Here is a 17,930-nt window from a genome sequence, read left to right as displayed (position 1 = left end):
CCCTGTCTAACAYGCTCTAGGTGACCCTGCTGAGCAGGGAGGTTGGACTAGGTGATCTCCAGAGGTCCCTTCCAACCTTACTGATTCTATGATGATCAGGAGTGTTCAAAAATGTGTCTAAATACCCATTCTGGAAAGAGGGGGCAGAGACCAAGGTGGATGTTGCTGCTTCTGGCTACTGTCTTTCTCTGGCAAGGAGCTCCCTCCATCTCTCTATGCCATTGCAGCTCTAGGGGATTGAGCTGCTCAGCCCCTGGTTGTGGTGTTGCATCAGCAGGTCCTGTGCTGAGCTTAGGATGTGATACATATAAAATAAAGGCATGATTCTAGGATTATAAGCTTGTTCTCAGCGTGATTTTGCCATTCTGCCATCAGTCATGTGCCAAAGGTTAGATGAGTGATGGTGATGTGCTTGCAAGCATCCCCTCCCTGAAGAGGGGGCCTTGAATCCAATTCTTCTTTCAAAGATTTCCCACAGCTGTGTGATGCTGAGCTATTTCCACACGAGTTAAGCCAATAGCTTGTCCCAGGCCTCACATTGCTCATGTGTCACCACTCAGGGAGCCTCGTACCTCCTGTCCCTGAAGCACCTTCCTCAGGGCACCCCGTACCTCCTGGTTGCGGAGGCTGTAGATGAGAGGGTTCAGCATGGGGACAATGATACAGTACAGCACAGAGACCAGTGTGTCTGCCTCTGGTGAGTAGCCAGAGCTGGGGCGGATATAGTTCAGATTCGCCATCCCAAAATATAGGGCAACCACAAGCAGGTGTGCAGTGCATGTAGAGAAGGCCTTGCACCGACTGACAGCCATTGGCATTCTGAGGACTGCAGCCAAGATATGGAGGTAGGAGATTACAACAAACAGGAAAGGGCTGAGGCCCACAAAGATGCTGGCAGCAAGGAGTGCCGCTTCACTGGGATGGGTATTGCTGCATGCAATCCTCAGCAGGGGAGGGACATCGCAGAAGATGTGCTGGAGCTGGACAGCCCCGCAGAAGGATAGCTTGGAGGCAAGGAAGGTGTGCACTGCAGCGTCCAGCATTCCCCAGAGCCAGCAGCCTGTAGCTACTACCATGCAAATACCCCATCTCATGACATGGGCATAGTGCAGAGGCTGGCAGATGGCAGCATAGCGGTCATAGGCCATGACAGCCAGGAGCGCACACTCAGTCCCTGCACACCCCATCAAGAAGAACATCTGTGCTAGACACCCTTGGTAGGAGATGGTTGCTTGCATGCGCATGGCATTCACCAGGATCTTGGGCACTGTCACTGATGAATAGCAAATATCCAAGCAGGACAGGTGGCTGAGGAAGAAGTACATGGGACTGTGGAGATGGGGATCCAGGGAGATCAGCACAAGTATTGTAGAGTTCCCCAGCAGCGTAGTGAGGTAAATGGCCAGGAAGGTGAGGAAGAGGAAGGGCTGTCCCCAGGAAAAGCCTAGAAGCATGAACTCTGTCACCTGAGTCTGGTTCTCCTCTACCATGAGGGCTGTTGGGTTTGTCTGTCAACGACCACTGCAAAGAGGTGGTGAATGTGAGACAGCAGACTGGGGAACAACCGCCACGGTTTCACCAACAGGATGGCTTGGATCCCATCTCCATAGTGGTTGAAAGCTTCTTTTGGCGGGGTCTCACAGACACTGCAATTTTAGAGCCCAAGGAGCTGCCATTCAGCAATGGTGACCTGACTGCAAGAAAATCACACAGTAGAAACAAAGACCGGCATGTGTCTAGACTTACGCAAACCTCTTGGTCTTGAGGAAGGTGTTTTCTCCAGCCAGCCCATGCCTCTGTCCTGATGAGTACCCAGCATGTCTCCCTTTGCTTCCCATCAGATGTGCTTATGGTGCCTACACACTTCACTGCCATTCAGTCACAGTGGCATCATTCCCCAGATGCTACAACCCCTCAGCCTGCTTGTCCCTGGCCACCTGGCTGGGAATGTGGCGTGGCCCTGCACCAATTACAGAAGAATTTCTTTCTTTCTTTCTTTTTTTTTTAATCCTTATATTTTTCTCTGCCATTTTGGGATGATTTGCTGTGTATTAACCAGCCCCTAAGAAAACGTGTTTCAGCTGAGGATAACTCACCACATTGTTGCCACAGATGAGTTAAGCTGGCAGAGATATCTGCTGGCCTGGTCCTTCTGGCCTGCTCTCAGTCACTCCTGTCCCAAGTGTTTTGCTGACTGGCATGTGAAGCCATGCTGACTGCTTCCCCAGGATGCAAGGGACATGGGGAAGCACTTATCTCCTGTAAACCCTAGCAGAGGGCTGGCAGAGATGGAGCTTGCTGGGACTTGCAGCAAGGGTTGCACTTGCTTACAGTGCCAGTTCCATGTGACCCTGCAGACATTTGCTACAGCTCTGTCAGCCAGTTGAGTTTGTCTATCTGTGTGCTAATATAGCCTGGGGCAGCAGCCCTCTGCAAGGCTGCTGAAGAAACAGGACTGAGAGAGGCTAAAACTGCCTGCAAACATCTTGTCCTGCGGTGCAGACTGCTCCGGCCACTGCTCAGGACAAGCACACCCCCAGGCTCAGCCTGTCCAAAACCAGGCTCTTGGCATGGCGAGGAAAAGGATCCAGAGAATCTTAAGCACACAGAGCCAAAGATCTCAGAGACCGACATCTTTGGAAGGCACCAGTGCATGTCATGGCTACATGACAGTACAGGTTACCATGGGGAACTACAAATGATCTTGGGGCTGTGTATGAAGAAATTCTGTTCTCCGCAGCCTTATAGAGCTTTTTCTTTGGCTCCACTCCACTGCCTCTTTAAAATAGCTCTAAAGCTCACATCAGCGAACAAGGTAACTGGCTGGTGTGGAAAAAAAAGGAGCCTCACTGAGCAAGGTATTTGCAAGAAGTTGTGGTGGGCCCCATGCTGGGCTCTGACTCAGTTTTCTCATGGTGCTTAGATGTAGTTCCAGTGCAGGGAAGAGTTGCACACCACTGAACTCATGGAAGTAGTTCCCTGCTAGTCTGATATGGAAACTGTACACTTGAAAACAGGAGGACATTGTGTCTACTTGCCTGCCTTGGTACCAGGTAGCTGTGAGCAACTTCTCACAGGTAACTGTCCAGGCTTCTCATAAACCCCTAGTGATCCGGATTCAACAGCACCCCCAGAGAAGCTATTAATTCATTTCACTCTCCTTACATAAGATGTTTATTGATGTCTATGTGGGGGGTTATTGCCTTTATTTAGGACAAAAAAGATGTGTTTTTAACAATTGAGGCCAATTGCCATGTCTCAGCAGTTTCTTCATTAGATTAAGCAACATGATTAAATTTCAGGTTGTTACCCTTGTTTTGCACCCATTAATCTGTTTTTAATTTCTATGTCCAAAGCATGTTTCCATGTCTAAGTCTAATTTTTAAAGCATTGTGTAATGGAGAATTCACTGCTTCTGTTGGGAGGTTTTTTTTTATGACTATTTACCAAAGTAAAAGCACTATTTAAAACTGCGTTCCTGTTGGAATTGCTTGAATGTCCACATCATCTCATTCATCCTCGTTAAGTCATTCTCTTTCAGGTTTCTACTCTAATAGCACTTTCTCCTTGAAGAAGTGCTTGCACACTGCAATCAATCCCAGTCTTTGTTTCAATGTGCTAAGTGGATTAAAAGAGTTTTAATCTTTTCACTGTGAAGCATATCACTGATAGTTCTGGTTAATTTATCCTCTCCTCTCCAAATTTTCAAAACCATTTTTTTTTAATATTCAGAGAACTTTCAGTCAAAAGATTCATTCATCTTTGCCTAGCACAATGACATCTGAACTTGTTGCTCCATCTTGGATGTGGCTGCTACCAGGTCTAGAGAACCTGCTGGCCAAGCTCTCCAGTAGCCTCCTAGCTCAACATATCCTTTAACAAAGGAGTTTTATTTTTCCTACATTTGACAGTTGCCTAAGGATTGCATCACCCAGTTTTCTGGAAATTTGAGATTGCTTCTCTTCCTCCAGCCAGCTCCAAACCAAAGCAGTGTGCCTTTTGGTGCAAGAACAGCCCAGCTAGTTCGAAGTCACATTGCTCTGGCCTGAGAGAGGTCAAGCAGGCAGTTGGAGTAGAACAAGACCTAGGAGAGCGCTATGTCACCCTGGAATAGTCTCCTGTCTCCAGCCCTCAGTGACTGCAAAGCAATATGATCTGCCTATCGATTTGTACAGATGCAAAATTTTGTAAGTGTGAACTTTTGTGGTACCAAAGCAGATGGTGGTTTTGTTAGGGTGTGAATGCCTCCATGGCAGAGGTGCAAGAGGGAAGACTCTGCCCAGGACCACATTGGATTGCTACCAAGCTGGTAGCCAGAGGCAGGAGTCTGCTAAAGAATTATGGTAGAGTCAGCACCAGTGCAGGCATGGATTTGCTTTTTACACTGGAGGGACTGGGGAACCTCAAAAATGAGAGTAATAAAAGAAAGAAGAAATTTAATAGCAGAAGATTAGGTGTGTAAGGGCCAATCACATATTTATGCTCTGAACTGGGGTTTAGCGCTTGGAAATAATAGCAGGTGAGAAAGAAGTGACTGAAATAGCCCATCACACACTACCAACAAACCCTTGGTTTGATATAGGTGTACAGAGATGACAAGTCACGGTATTTGCAGCAGCAGCAGCAGGGAATTGATAATTCCACTGCAGGAGGGCTGGAGAGGTCTGGAGAGCTGCAGATAACATCTCATCATGCTGATGAATTCAGTCTGGATCAAGTGCAGAGGCACAAGGCTGCAGTGCAGCTGTAGCAGGCATCCAGAGGAATGACTCTATCTTTTTGACTGTAGTCTGGGGCAGTGTAGCAGTCAGAGACACAGCCACATAATGAAAAATGCAAGATCTAAACCCTTTGCCTCAGACATCCTGCACAGAATGAGCCATGGTGATGTGGCAGCAAAATCTCTCTTCCTCTTTCCCACTGCACACAAGTGATCCCTGAAATAATAGTCTCCACCTCGTCCCTGCTTTTTTCTGCTCTCACACATGCACTGCAAGTAATTTCTCCTGGTAATGAATGGCCCATCAAATGTTCCCTTGCGCAACTGTACCTTTGCCCTCTGCTGGCCAGCCCAGAAAGGCTGGATGGGGAAGCAGAGGTGCTTGCTTACTGATACCATTGGTGCTGGGGAGGCAGATGGCTCCTGTTTGGAGGAGGAAGGTGCTATTGGTCTGAGAACCAGCTCCCCTCCAGTTCTGTCCCTGAAGGAGGCTACCGAGTCAAGCTGAGTTGCCCTTTCTCCTACAGGAAGCCACTTCTGCTCTGCACCTATCCAGAGAAGCCAGATACTTCTGCAGGAAGATGTGACTCTCCTCTCCAAAATACCACATCTCAATGACCAGAGCAAAAAGCATGGAGCATGCAGCCATGGGAGGTAAGACCCTGAGCCTAGGGTCTGGTCCAGACCCAGTCTGAGGTGATAGTTGACCTGGGGGAGCTGGCAATAATGCAGGATGAATTTCCCCTGCAAGGGACTGTTTTGCTTGGAGCATCACCAGCAGCCATGACCTGCTTGCATGCCTGAATCATCAAGAAGCTCTGGGTACCAGTACACATGTTGCCCCAGGTAGCACACAGATAGGGATCTCTGCAAGGGTCCTGCCATGAGGAGGCTTTGTCCTACCATGCGTGGCAATCTTTCCCTCCCTGCCCTCACTTACCTCTGCGTCCTAGAGCCCGAAGACAGCAACCTGTGCCAGACATCCATTGGTTGGTAAGGTGGAAAGACCAGCAAAGCCCCTAAGTGCTGTCTGGCATGTCTTACCTGCTTGACAAAGAGCCTGTTTTTCTTCTAGGCTTGGGACTGGAGCAGTGGCTTTTAACCCTGCAAGGGACTTGAGGGAGGGGTTTGCAAAGGCAGGTCTTTAACAGCAAGAAACTAGGAAAGACAGGGGAAGGAGAGCGTTACAGGGACCATGCTATCAACAAAGCAGGGCTTAAGTGGAGGTATCTCAAGCATTTGTGTGCAGGCAAGGAAGTACTTACAGGACAAGACTATGGGGAAACCTCTAGTACCCCTTCTGGGAAATCAGCACATCTGGATGCCTCTCTGAAGTGCTTGTGCACAAATGCATGCAGCATGGGGAATAAACAGGAGGAATTAAAGATGTGTGTGCAGTTGCAGGGGTATGATCTCATTGTGATTATGGAGATGTGGTGATATAGCTCACATGGCTGGAATGCTGCAGTTGATGAATACAAGCTCTTTAGGAAGGACAGGCCAGGAAGGTGAGGAGGGGGAGAGACCTTTATGTGAGAGAGCAGCTGGAATGTATGGAGCTCTGCCTAGGGGGTGGATGATGGGCTGGCCAAGAGCTTATGGGTAAGAATGAAGGGGCAGACCAACACAGGTGACACTGTTGTGGCAGTTTGCTACAGGCCACCTGATCAGGAAGAAGTAGATGAGGCCTTTTACAGGTAGTTGGAAGTAGCCTCATGATCACAGGCCTTGGTTCAACCATTCTGATATCTGCTGGAGGAACAACAGAGCAAGACATGAGTAAACCAGGATGTTCCTGGAGAACATTGATGAAAACTTCTTAATACAGGTGATTCAGGAGCCAATCAAGAGAGGTGCTCTGTTGGACTTCAAACTTACAAACAAGCAGGGGCTCACTGGAGACATAAGGGTTATGATGACCATGAGATGGTGGAGTTCAGAATCTTGAGAGGAGGGAGCAGGGAAAAGAGTCAGATCACAACCCTGGACTTCGGGAGAGCAGACTTTAGCTTCTTTAGGGACTTATTTTGAATAATTCTGTGGGATAGGATCCTAGAAGAAATAGGGGTACAAAATAGTTGATATTCAAGGATCACCTCATTCAAGCTCAAGAATGGTGAATCCCAATAAACAAGAGATAAAGCAAGAGGGGCAGGAGACATGCGTGGATGAGCAAGTAGCTCCTGGAAAAAGTTAAACAGAAGAAGGAAGTATAGAGAAGGTGGAAGCAAGGAAAGAAAATCTGGGAGGAATATAGGGAAGTTGTTTGAGTACGCAGGGCTAGTGCTAGAAAGGCCAAGGCCCATCTGGAGTTTAATCTTGCAAGGGATGTCAAGAACAAGAAGGACTTCCATAAATACATCAATAATGAAAGGAAGACTGGGGGAAATGTGGGTCTACTGCTGAATGGGAAAGGGGCCCTGGTGGTAAAGGATACAGAAAAGGTAGAAATACTGAATGCCTTTTTTGCTTCAGTCCTTACTGCTAAGGCCAGCCCTCAGGAATCACAGAGCCTGGAGATGAGAGTCTGGAGAAAGGTAAACTGTCCCTTGGTCCAGGAAGATCTAGTTAGGGAATCACTTATGCAAACTGGACATACACAAGTCCATGGGCACTGTTAGGATATACCCACAAGGGCTGAGAGAGTTGGACAATGTCACTGCAAGGCCACTCTCCATCATCTTTGAAAGGTCATGGTGATCAGAAGAGCTGCCTGAGGATGGAAGAAAGCCATCACTGGAATATTCAAAAAGGACAAGAAGGAGAACCCAGGGAACTACAGGCTGGTCAGCCTCACCTCCATCCCTGGAAAGGGGATGGAACAGCTTATCCCACATGTCATTTCTAAGCTTGTGGAGGAAAAGAAGGTGATCAGGAGAAGACAGTATAGATTCACCAAGGGGAAATCATCCTTAACAACCTGACAGTCTTCTCTGATGGAATGACTGGCTGGGTAGATGAGGGGAGAGCAGTGGATGTTGTCTGCCTTGACTTCAGCAAGGCTTTTGGCACTGTCTCCCATAACATTCTCAAAGGTAAACTGAGGAAGTATGGGCTAGATGAGCAGACTTTTAGGTGGGCTGAGAACTGGTTGAATGGCAGAGCTCAGAGAGTTGTGATCAGCAGCACAGAAGACAGAGGCCAGTAACTAGTGATGTACCCCGGATGTCAATACTAGGTCCAATCCTGTTCGACTTGGATGATGTGACAGAGTATGCCCTCAGCAAGTCTGCTGATGAGAACAAACTGGGAGGAGTGACTGATATACCAGAGGGTTGTGCTGTCATTCAGAGAGACCTGGACAGGCTGAAGAGTTGGGCAGAGAGGAACCTCCTGAGGGTCAACAAGCACAAGGGCAGAGTCCTGCACCTAGGGAGGAATAACCCCATGCACCAGTACAGGCTGGAGGCTGACCTTCTGGAGAACAGCTCTGCAGAGAAGGACCTGGCAGTGCAGGTGGACACCAAGTTGACTGAGAGCCAGCAATGTGCCCTCATGGCAAAGGTGGCCAATGTTCTCCTGGGTTGCTTTAGGCAGAGTGTTGCTAGTATGTCGCGGGAAGTGATCCTTCCTCTCTATTCAGCCCTGATGAGGCCACATCAGGCATACTGTGTCTAGTGCTGGGCTCTGCAGTGCAAGAGTGATGTGGAGCTGTTAGAGTGAGTCCAGCAAAGGGACAAAAAGATGATGAAGGGACTGGAGCATCTGTTATATGAGGAAAGGCTCAGAGAGCTGGGATTGTGTAGCCCAGGGAAGAGAAGGCTTGGGAGGGGATTGTATCCATGTATGTAAGTATCTGAAGGGCGGGTGTAAAGAAGAGAGAACTGGAGTCTTTTCAATGGTGACCAGTGATAGGATGGAAGGCAATGGGCTCACACTGAAACACCAGCAATTCCATCTGAACATAAGAAAACACTTCTTCTTCTTTGTGAGGATGACAGAACACCAGAACAGGTTGCCCAGAGAAGCTGTGGCATCTCCATCATTGGAGATATTCAAAACATGACTGGACACAGTCCTGGGCCTCCTGCTCTAGGTGACCCTGCTTGAGCAGCGAATGTTGGACCAGATGTGCTCTGGAGGTCCCTGCCAATCTCAACCCTTCTGTGATTCTCGAAGGAGCAACAAGCAGAGAATTGCCCTCTCCAGTCCATCCAGACAGGTGGGATCTAAGCCCACAGGATGAAATCTTCCTGGCACAGGACCCACCTTGGTCTCCCTATATGCTTTAGAATGTGCCAGGTTGAACCTGGCCTGAGCTGCCTAGCCCTGGTCTACTGCTCCAGCCCTGCAGCAACTCTTGTGGTGCCTAGGCTGTGGCACAGATGATCATGCCAGATACCCTGACTGGAAAGTCTGTGAGTTGCAGTCCCTTCACCCTTCGTTGTCTTTGGCACCCTCTTTTTATCCATACCAGGGCCATGTGAGAAGCGCTGATGCCAGCAGAGAGGCAGCAATGAGGCAGGCTGGCCATCAGTCATGCTTGCAATAACAACCTCATGGGCAGCAACAGTCCTCAGCTGACTGCACTGCATCTATGCTCCCACCACCTGCAATAAACATGCCCATCTGGCTGAGACAGAATGTATAGCTTAGGAGACTGGGAAAGAACATGGCCATAGGGGAAATGTGATCTGGCAGCAGTTCTGATTGGAGTCGGTTAATGCACTGAGTAGAGCCCTGTGGGCTCTTGAAGAGCTGTGCAGAAGGGTTTTGGTTGCATGGTCTTATTCAAGGTGAATGCTGCCAGCTCTGAGCCTGGGGCTATTCCTGAGAGAAACAGCGGATTATGCCAAATGTTCACCACATAGTATCATGGAAATGTGAAATGGAAATCCAGTAGGGAAGTCCTGAGTCTGGAAAACAAGACTGAGATATGAATGTCTTTGAAGTATGAATGCAGAATCACCTTATTATAATCTTTACAACTTCTTTTTTCTGATGACTAGGCAGTAAGAGCTGATGTTATAATAAACCTGGTAAGTGAAGCTTCAAGAAGTGGGGAGCTGTACCATCAGCTGGAAAATAAGAAAAGCACAGGCAACAGCCCTGAAAGGGAAGGAACATCCTGTGTGAAGATCTAACACAAATTCTACAGAAAGCTGTTATCCGAGTGAGGGAATATGCATGTCAGAGAGGTTGTCTGATGTTGTAGGAGGAAGATCAATACCAGCAATTATGATCCATGTTTACCTGTTTTCAGGGAAGCTAGGTTGACAGGATGGCAGTACCACAATAAAAGGACTTTGTGACACACTCATTTGCTTTGAGATTACAAAATTATACATTTTCCTCTATGGCAAAGCAGAGCATTTCCTTATTTCATACAGAAACTCAGAGACATGGCACGGGATCCCATATAAGCCAGCTACTCCCAGATTTCTAGATGAAGGCATGTGCTAGAAGCACTTGCAGAAACTCTCTCCCACACTGGTATTTGAAATGGGTTTTTACTGAGACCAATAAAGGAAAATTTAAAAATACTGAAATCTTGCAGGATGCCAAAAACTTGGTATTCAACTTTGGTAATTTATCTCTATTTTCTGTAGTAACTTCTTCAGGACAGGCTTTGTGAGAAGAAATTTAGTGGTTTGTGTCCTTCTTGGGAATGTAACTGAAAGGATTGGGGATGAGAATTCAGCACTTCCATAAATCAAACTATTATCTGGGTGCCAGGCCCTTAACTTCTCCAGTAGAAGGTGTTGGGCTTTCTCAAAACCATATATACCCAATTACCAAATATTGTGAAATTAGGAACTTCTTCAAGTCATGTCTTGCTGTTTGTTTTGAGAGATGGGTCTTTTTCCAGTTCAAGGATTCTTCTTTGAGCAAAAAACCCACCATCATGTGCATCATAGCTCACTACTGCGATAGTGCCAGCCTCGATGTTAACAGTCCAGGTTGATCACCGATAGTTCTTTTGGACACAGTGCCAAGGAAAATAGCGTGATTCGTTGCGTTGTTAGGGTGGCAGAAATCTCTCTGCAGGGTCCAACCTCCTATGCAAAGCAGAGCCAGCTCCATGGTCAGACCAGGCTGCTCTGGGCTGGATCCAGTTTGGTCTAGAAACCTCCAATGATGGAGAGCCCACAGGCTATCTGGGACTCTGCTCCACTGCTTATGATCCTCAGAGTAATGCTTTTTCCTTACATCCAGTTAGAAGGAAATCTCTTGAACTTGAAACCTCTGTTGTTTGAATTTTGCCCATTGCCTTTCATCCTTCCTCCATGCACCATTATGAAAAGACTGGCTCTTGTTCTCTTGATAGCCTCCCTGTAGGTATCGGAAGCCTGCTATTAGATCCTCCCAAAGCTATTCCTCCTGCTGACTGAACAAGCCCAGCTCCCTCAGCCTCTCCACACAGGGCAAGTGCTGCAGCTCTAACCGTTTGGTGGCTCTCCACTGAACTCACTTCAACTGTTGACGTTTTGCAGGTCCCAACACTGCACACAGCATCTAGATATGGTCTCATCAGTCCTGTGTAGAGGAGGATAATCATTTCCCTCAATCTACTGTCTTTGGTCCTGTTCATACAGTGCAGGATGCTGTTGGCCTTTATTACTGCCAGGGACATGGCTGGCTTATGTCCAGTTTGCCAGGCCCCCTAGGACCTTTTCTGCAGAGCTGCCTGCCAGCCTGGCAGTCCCAGCCTGTGTCATTGCCAGCAGTTCTTTCTTCTCAGGGGAAGGTCTTGGCACTTGCCTTCGCTGGATTTCATGGGGTTCCTACTGGCCTGTTCCTCCAGCCTGTTCAGGCACCTCTGGATAGCAGCCCTACCCTTGATCTCCATTGACTGGTTTGGTGTCACCTGCAAGTTTGACAAGAGTGCACTCTGTCATCTCCATCATATCACTAGTGAAGATGCGAAACATGAGAGGTCCCAGAACAGACCCCCAGTTGTGACACTCCAATTGTCATTGGCCTCCAAGTAGAGAACAACCTGTTAACCACCACTCTCTAAGACTGATGGACAGTTTTCCACCACTGCTCTCACTGATGTCGCTCTTGCTTTGACATACACAACCTGAATACACTCTTCATATCTTCTCTGCACTTGCTTCTACTGGCTGGACAACCTCATTCACCCTTGCCATTCTCTGGTCACAACTGACTTCTAGGTGCCAAGAGCTTTGTTAAAGGCAAAATTTCTCTTTGTTGGCTACAATGGGCTTGCACTCTGTTTTTTTCTCTATTTCTGTACTGTCTTTGTACTTTTGACTGTCACTGATGCAGCTGATATTATTAAAACTGTACTGCCCACTGCAAACATTGTTCAAACAGTAGTTCAGAGAGATTTGTAACAGACCACAGTCCAGACTCGTCTGTTCTCTTTTTTCTCTTGAACATTCCTTTTAAAAAATCCCCATAGGCAAATTTCTGTATGATCTTCTTATAAATACTACTGTTGTAACGCTCAGACTTATTTGAAAATGATTATACTAAAATGCTCTGTTACTTCAGCTGGCATTGCTACAGCTTATTGTTTGTACATCTAACCCTGAACTTCCAGCTCCTCATTACCGGACAGACATTGTCATACCATAGTGGGTCCTGGGGAGCACAGATGTAGGAGGAGAAGCTGAGAGCATATGGTTAGTTCAGCCAGGAGAAGAGAAGGAGAAAGGGAGACCTTACTGTTCCCTGCAACTACCTGATGGGAGCAGGGAGAAATAATGGAAACAGACTCTTCTTGGAGCTGCACAGTGATGAGACAAGAGGCAACAGGTACGATGTACAGCAAGGGACATTCTCACTCAATGTCAGAAAAAAATCCTTCAGGCAATGGACCAGGACCCAGAGGTATTCATCCTTGGAGATACTTAGCACTTGCCTGGCCATGACCCTGAGCAACCTCTGCTAACAGGCTCTAGCTCAAACAGGGCTTGAACTAAGGGCCCCTTCCCACCACCATGAGCCCGTGATTTCTCAAATGAAATTCTCATCTGTTTTTGTAAGAACAACACTACAGACATTTTGCATTGCTTTTGTCAGGGAAAGTTTTCCCTGGGATTTTTTTTTTTTTTTTTTTGCAGATGAGCTGCCCTGCCCTGGAATTCCCTGTTATCTGGATCAGCCAAGAAACAAGAATAAGCAATATCTGGAATTTCCAGGTTGGGCTGCCCAGAATGTGACAAAAGTTCCACAGTGATAATGTGACAATGATAATAGATTGCAGACTGCCATTTTTTCTAACACTTGACTGGGAGAAGTTTTAGCTGAAAGAAACAGCACTATCTCAGACTACTCTGCAGAAGGGAATAGATGTGATTAGTTGCATTTTCATTCAGTTTAATGGACCACAAGGTTCATATCTTACGGGAAAAAAAAGAAAAAGAAAAGGCAACAATATTTGCACCTGTATGACCCAGCTATAAAATGGGCCAAAGCTGACCTGATTGACTTGGGCTTGTCATGTGCTAAGAGTACGTGTCAATTCAAATATAGTGGAGCAGGCCATGTATAGTGACTTGTTACTGTGTGGTAATGTCCTAGCATTGCATTGAATTGAAGCAGCTGTAACAACTTGCACAGAGCCACAGAAAGCAGAGTCCTGACATTAGGCCTGGGGATAGTTTTCTTCCTATCCAGCTTGTGCTCAGAAAAAGGACAAGGAAAGTCTCTCCTGCTGCCACTGAGCAACATGCTTACCTAGAGATTTCAGCCTCATGCAGATACCTCCCGGACAATCACAGCAGCTGCCTCCCTGTCTCTGTCCTCCCCTCTTCTGATGGCCAGCTCTGTTCTCCTGCTGCAGCAGGGAAGAGTCAGCTCCAAGGCCACTCATCCAGGCCTTGCCCATGCTCCTTCAGCTTGATACCAGGCCTGCCAATTAGTGTACTTTTAATAAGATACTTTAAATAGAAAGTTGAAATTTGAGAGAGAAGTTTTCTTGCTTCTAGTTTGTCCAATTGGGACAGGTTGCCCACAGGCTTCTCTCCACAGAGAGAATATACCACTAGGGTTTTAGCATTAATTACTAGAAGTGAAGTGCTCTGGGCTTTGTCATCTATCATGATTTTGTGAAGCTTGTAAACAAGGCACAAAGGGAGCTGTTAAAAGTTTGTTTGAGGCATTCACTTATGCAATAACTTTGAATCTTTTTACATCTGCTGTAATCAATTGCATCATAATGTAGAAGATGCAGAATGGGAAATAGAGAAAGCATGTCTTTTTTCTACCTAGCCTTCCTATCTTTGACACAGTCACACTCTAGACAAAAAGTACACACTAAGCTGTTAAAGGAAAACAAGTTAAACAATGTAACAATGCTTTAACAATCAATGTGAAATAGCTGAATGGCAATAAACTTTGTAGAAAATATAAATTATTGCAATTGGAAATATAAAGATGAATATCTGCAGTTTGTTCTCCGTCCCTTTTCTCATCATTACTAATACTTGATTTCCTTTAGAACGCTGCCAGCTGCTTTACTGAAAACATGTCACATACTAGACGTTCATCTTCTAGGGGGATAGCAGTGCCATATGAAAACTCTCAACAGAACACAACAAAGTTGATAGAATCCAGTTGTCCTTCCATAAGTGGACCTACAAATATCCTTGTGCTGGTCAGAGAATCAATATAGGAATACACTAGTTTCACTAAATCTGAACTGAAGAGGGGGCAGTGGAGGAGGAAGGGGGGGGGTCCCATTGCCTAAAACAAAATAATCCCAAGAGATTAGGAAGGTGTTTTGTTTTTAACATAAAAGGTTTCCCATAAGAAAGGGAGAATAAGCATAGTGGAAGCTGGCAGACACTAGATATTTTTCCACAGTGGATGCTTCATTTATACAGGAAATATAGGTGCCTCTAGGAAAGAAAATGTTCTTATTTATACAGTTATAACAGGTTCCATGAAAATAAATGCATTAGGAAGGCACCACTGGACCTGAGCTCCCCATCTGTGACATTTCTTGTAAAAAAGACAACAAATACTTGGTGATACTGCATCATAATTTACACAGGTGGCATTCTGACATGAACGACGCAAGAGTGTAATCATGGACTCAGAATACCTGGTACATGTTCTGCAGACAAAACAGATGGGAGGATGGTCTGCATGCAGTTCTGTGCTCACTGCAGTTCCAGTCTCTGTCCTGGTGAACACATCAGCCAGGGGGTGACTTCAGTGCCTTTCAGCAAGTGGGAATACCTGCAAAGGGCAGGCCTACTGTCAAGTGCTGAGGTCCAGGCTTGGAGCCAGCCCAGGTGCTGCCCATGCATAGTGCAGAAAGTAAGTCATGGGACAGAATTTTCATGGTTGTGCAGTTCTGCTGTGAACAGACCCACTATTCCCAAGGTGAAAGCTGCTCCTGCTATCACAAATCTGAGGAAAGACCAAGGGCTGAAGCTTGGTCCACAGAGGAAGATGCTGGCAATTTATATTCTATCATTACTTGAGAACATTTAAGACGAGAGATTTCAGGGGCTGGAGACAAGATTTCTATTTCTTTCTATCAGCTTTCCCCAACTCGCTACTTTTTTCCTTACCAAGGGAGAAGTGGAGCTTGGGGAACAGTTTGAAAATGGGATCACTGAGAGAGCTCAGATCACATGATAGGAAGGTGTTAGCTTCCTGTTTGAGTCTGAGCTAAACTTGTGTCATGGGGAAACTATGTTTTTGCAGCATAAGAGCATGAGAATTACTGCTTGAAAGTCGAGGTTGGGTGGAGTTTGACCAACTTTTACAAGTCATCAAGGCAGCAGATACAGTGAATGTAAAATTGCTATTCACTAAATTTATTTCACTAAATCCTGCAGCACTACAGGGAGGAGGCACTTCATGAAAGTAGAAGATAAGATTAAAACAGGCAAAAACAAATACTTCTTTATGCAGCAAGCAGTGAACTTCTGGAACTCTGCCATGGGAGGCTGCAGAGGCAGACACTACCAAGAGATTCAAATCGAGAGGTAGATGCATTCTTGGACTGCTGGTTCATACACAGACACCAGCAGGACTCGGCAGGACTGTTACTGCTAATGCCCCGAGTATGACTCTGAATGCTGGTGAATGCTGGTGGGCATGAAGATAATGGACCACCCAAAGTGCCCAGGTATGGGTGCTCTCCCTAACTAGCACCTCCTAATGCTGCTGTCCTTATTGGCTTCTCCCTTTAGAGTCACACATTAGTCCATCTCTAACAAAATCTCATGGGTCCTTTTGAAAGTGTGTGTGTGGAGGGGCAGTAAGGGAGAGGGGAGAAGGCAGGGGGGAAGGAAGAGGGGGAGGCTAAGGAAGAGAAAAGACAGACAGAAAAAGCGACTCAGTCTGGGGAACAGCAGAGGGGATCAAAGATGCAAAGATAGGGATCAGTGGTGTACACAGAGCAGATACCTACAACAGCACCAGCTGTTCCAGAAAGGCATATGGGAAGCAGGTAAACACTGCTTGGAGATGTGAATGAGTCCTTATGTCCGCTGTGCAGGCCTTCAGTCAGCAGGAAACTACACCTCAGTTGAGCTCCTGATGGCCATCTTGGCTAGGGCCAGAAGGCTGGTGAAGGACGGGAAGGGTGTCCTGCTGAATCTTGTCCTTACCAACAGAGAGGGACTGGTTGGAGATGTGAAGGTTGGGGGCAGCCTTGGCTGCAGTGAACACGAGATGGTGGAGTTCAGGATCCATCAGGAAAGAAGTAAGGCAACAAGCAGGATTGCAACCCTGGACTTCAGGAGAGCAGACTCTGGGCTCTTCAGAGACGTACTTGGAGGAATATCATGAGTTAAGGCCCTAGAAGGAAGGGGGTCCAGGAGAGCTGGCTAGTATTCAAACATCACTTCCTCCAAGCTCAAGAGCAGTGCATCCCTATGAGTAAGAAGTGCAGCAAAAAGGGGCAGGAGGCCTGCATGGGTGAGCAAGGAGCTCTTGGCCAAATTCAGACAGAAGAAGAAAGTACACAGACTGTGGAAGAGGGGACAGGCTACTTGGGAGAATTATAGGAATGCTGTCAGAGCATGTAGAGATGCTGTGAGGAAGGCTAAGGCYCAGYTGGAAYTGAGTCTGGCAAGGGATGTYAAGGACAACAGGAAGGGCTTCTTCAACTAYATCAGCAGCAAGAGGAGGAYKAGGGAAAATGTGGGCCCGCTACTGAATGGGGCAGGGGTCCTGGTGACAAAAGACACAGAGAGGGCAGAATTACTGAATGCCTTCTTTGCTTCAGTCTTCACTGCTAAGGGCAGCCCTCAGGAATCCTGGAGCCTGGATGTAAGGGAGAAAGTCTTGAGAAAGGAAGACTTTCCTTTGGTTGAGAAGGATAGGATTTCAGAGACCTTCTGGGCAAGCTTGACATCCACAAATCCATGGGCCCAGATGGGATGCACACACAGATATTGAGGGAGCTGGTGGATGTTGTTGCCAGGCCGCTCTCCATCATCTTTGAAAGGTCCTGGAGAACAGGAGAGGTGCCTGAGGACTGGAAAAAAGCCAATGTCACTCCAGTCTTCCAAAAGGGCAAGAAGGAGGACCTAGGTAACTACAGGCCAATCAGCCTCACCTCCATCCCTGGAAAGGGGATGGAACAGCTCATTCTGGATGTCATCTCCACGCATATGGAGGAAAAGAAGGTGATCAGGAGGAGTCAGAATGGATTCTCCAATGGGAAATCCTGCTTAACCAACCTGATAGCCTTCTCTGATGGAATGACTGGCTGGGTAGATGAGGGGAGAGCAGTAGACGTTTCATACCTTGATTTCAGCAAAGCTTTTGGCACTGTCTCCTGTAACATCCTCCTAGATAAGCTCAGGAAGTGTGGGAAGTGGACAGTGAGGTGGATTGAGAACTGGCTGAAAGGCAGAGCTCAGAGGGTGGTCATCAGTGGTGAGGAGTCCCCCAGGGGTCAGTACTGGGTCCCATCCTGTTCAACTTTTTTATCAGTGACCTGGACGAGGGGACAGAGTGCCTGCTCAGCAAGTTTGCTGATGATCTGGATCAAGCTGGGAGGAGTGGCTGACACACCTGAGGGCTGTGCTGCCATACAGAGAGACCTGGACAGGCTGGAGAGCTGGGTGGAGAGGAATCTCATGAGGTTCAACAAGCGCAAGGGCAGAGTCCTGCACCTAGGGAAAAATAACCCTAGGCACTGGTACAAGCTGGAGGCTGACCTTCTGGAGAACAGCTCTGCAGAGAAGGACCTGGGAGTGCTGGTGGATGACAGGTTGACCATGAGCCAGCAATGTGCCCTTGTGGCCAGGAAGGCCAGTGGTCTCCTGGG

The 17,930-nt window shown here is 47.1% G+C and overlaps 1 protein-coding gene across 1 annotated transcript; it reads right to left on the bottom strand.

Moving 5' to 3' along the window:
* Positions 1-542: 542 nt before the first annotated feature.
* Positions 543-1,490, bottom strand: LOC146588383 (olfactory receptor 5AP2-like). The gene has a single exon (XM_085318111.1). The coding sequence runs from the start codon at positions 1,488-1,490 to the stop codon at positions 543-545; it is 948 nt and encodes a 315-aa protein (XP_085174237.1).
* Positions 1,491-17,930: the final 16,440 nt, after the last annotated feature.

The sequence above is a fragment of the Rhea americana genome, unplaced genomic scaffold, assembly GCF_003343005.1.
Source record: "Rhea americana isolate MKP2758 unplaced genomic scaffold, rheAme1 scaffold_519, whole genome shotgun sequence".
NCBI classification, from domain to species: Eukaryota; Metazoa; Chordata; class Aves; order Rheiformes; family Rheidae; genus Rhea; species Rhea americana.
Note: the sequence above shows the minus strand (reverse complement) of the source record. Positions and strands in the feature narration are given on the sequence as shown.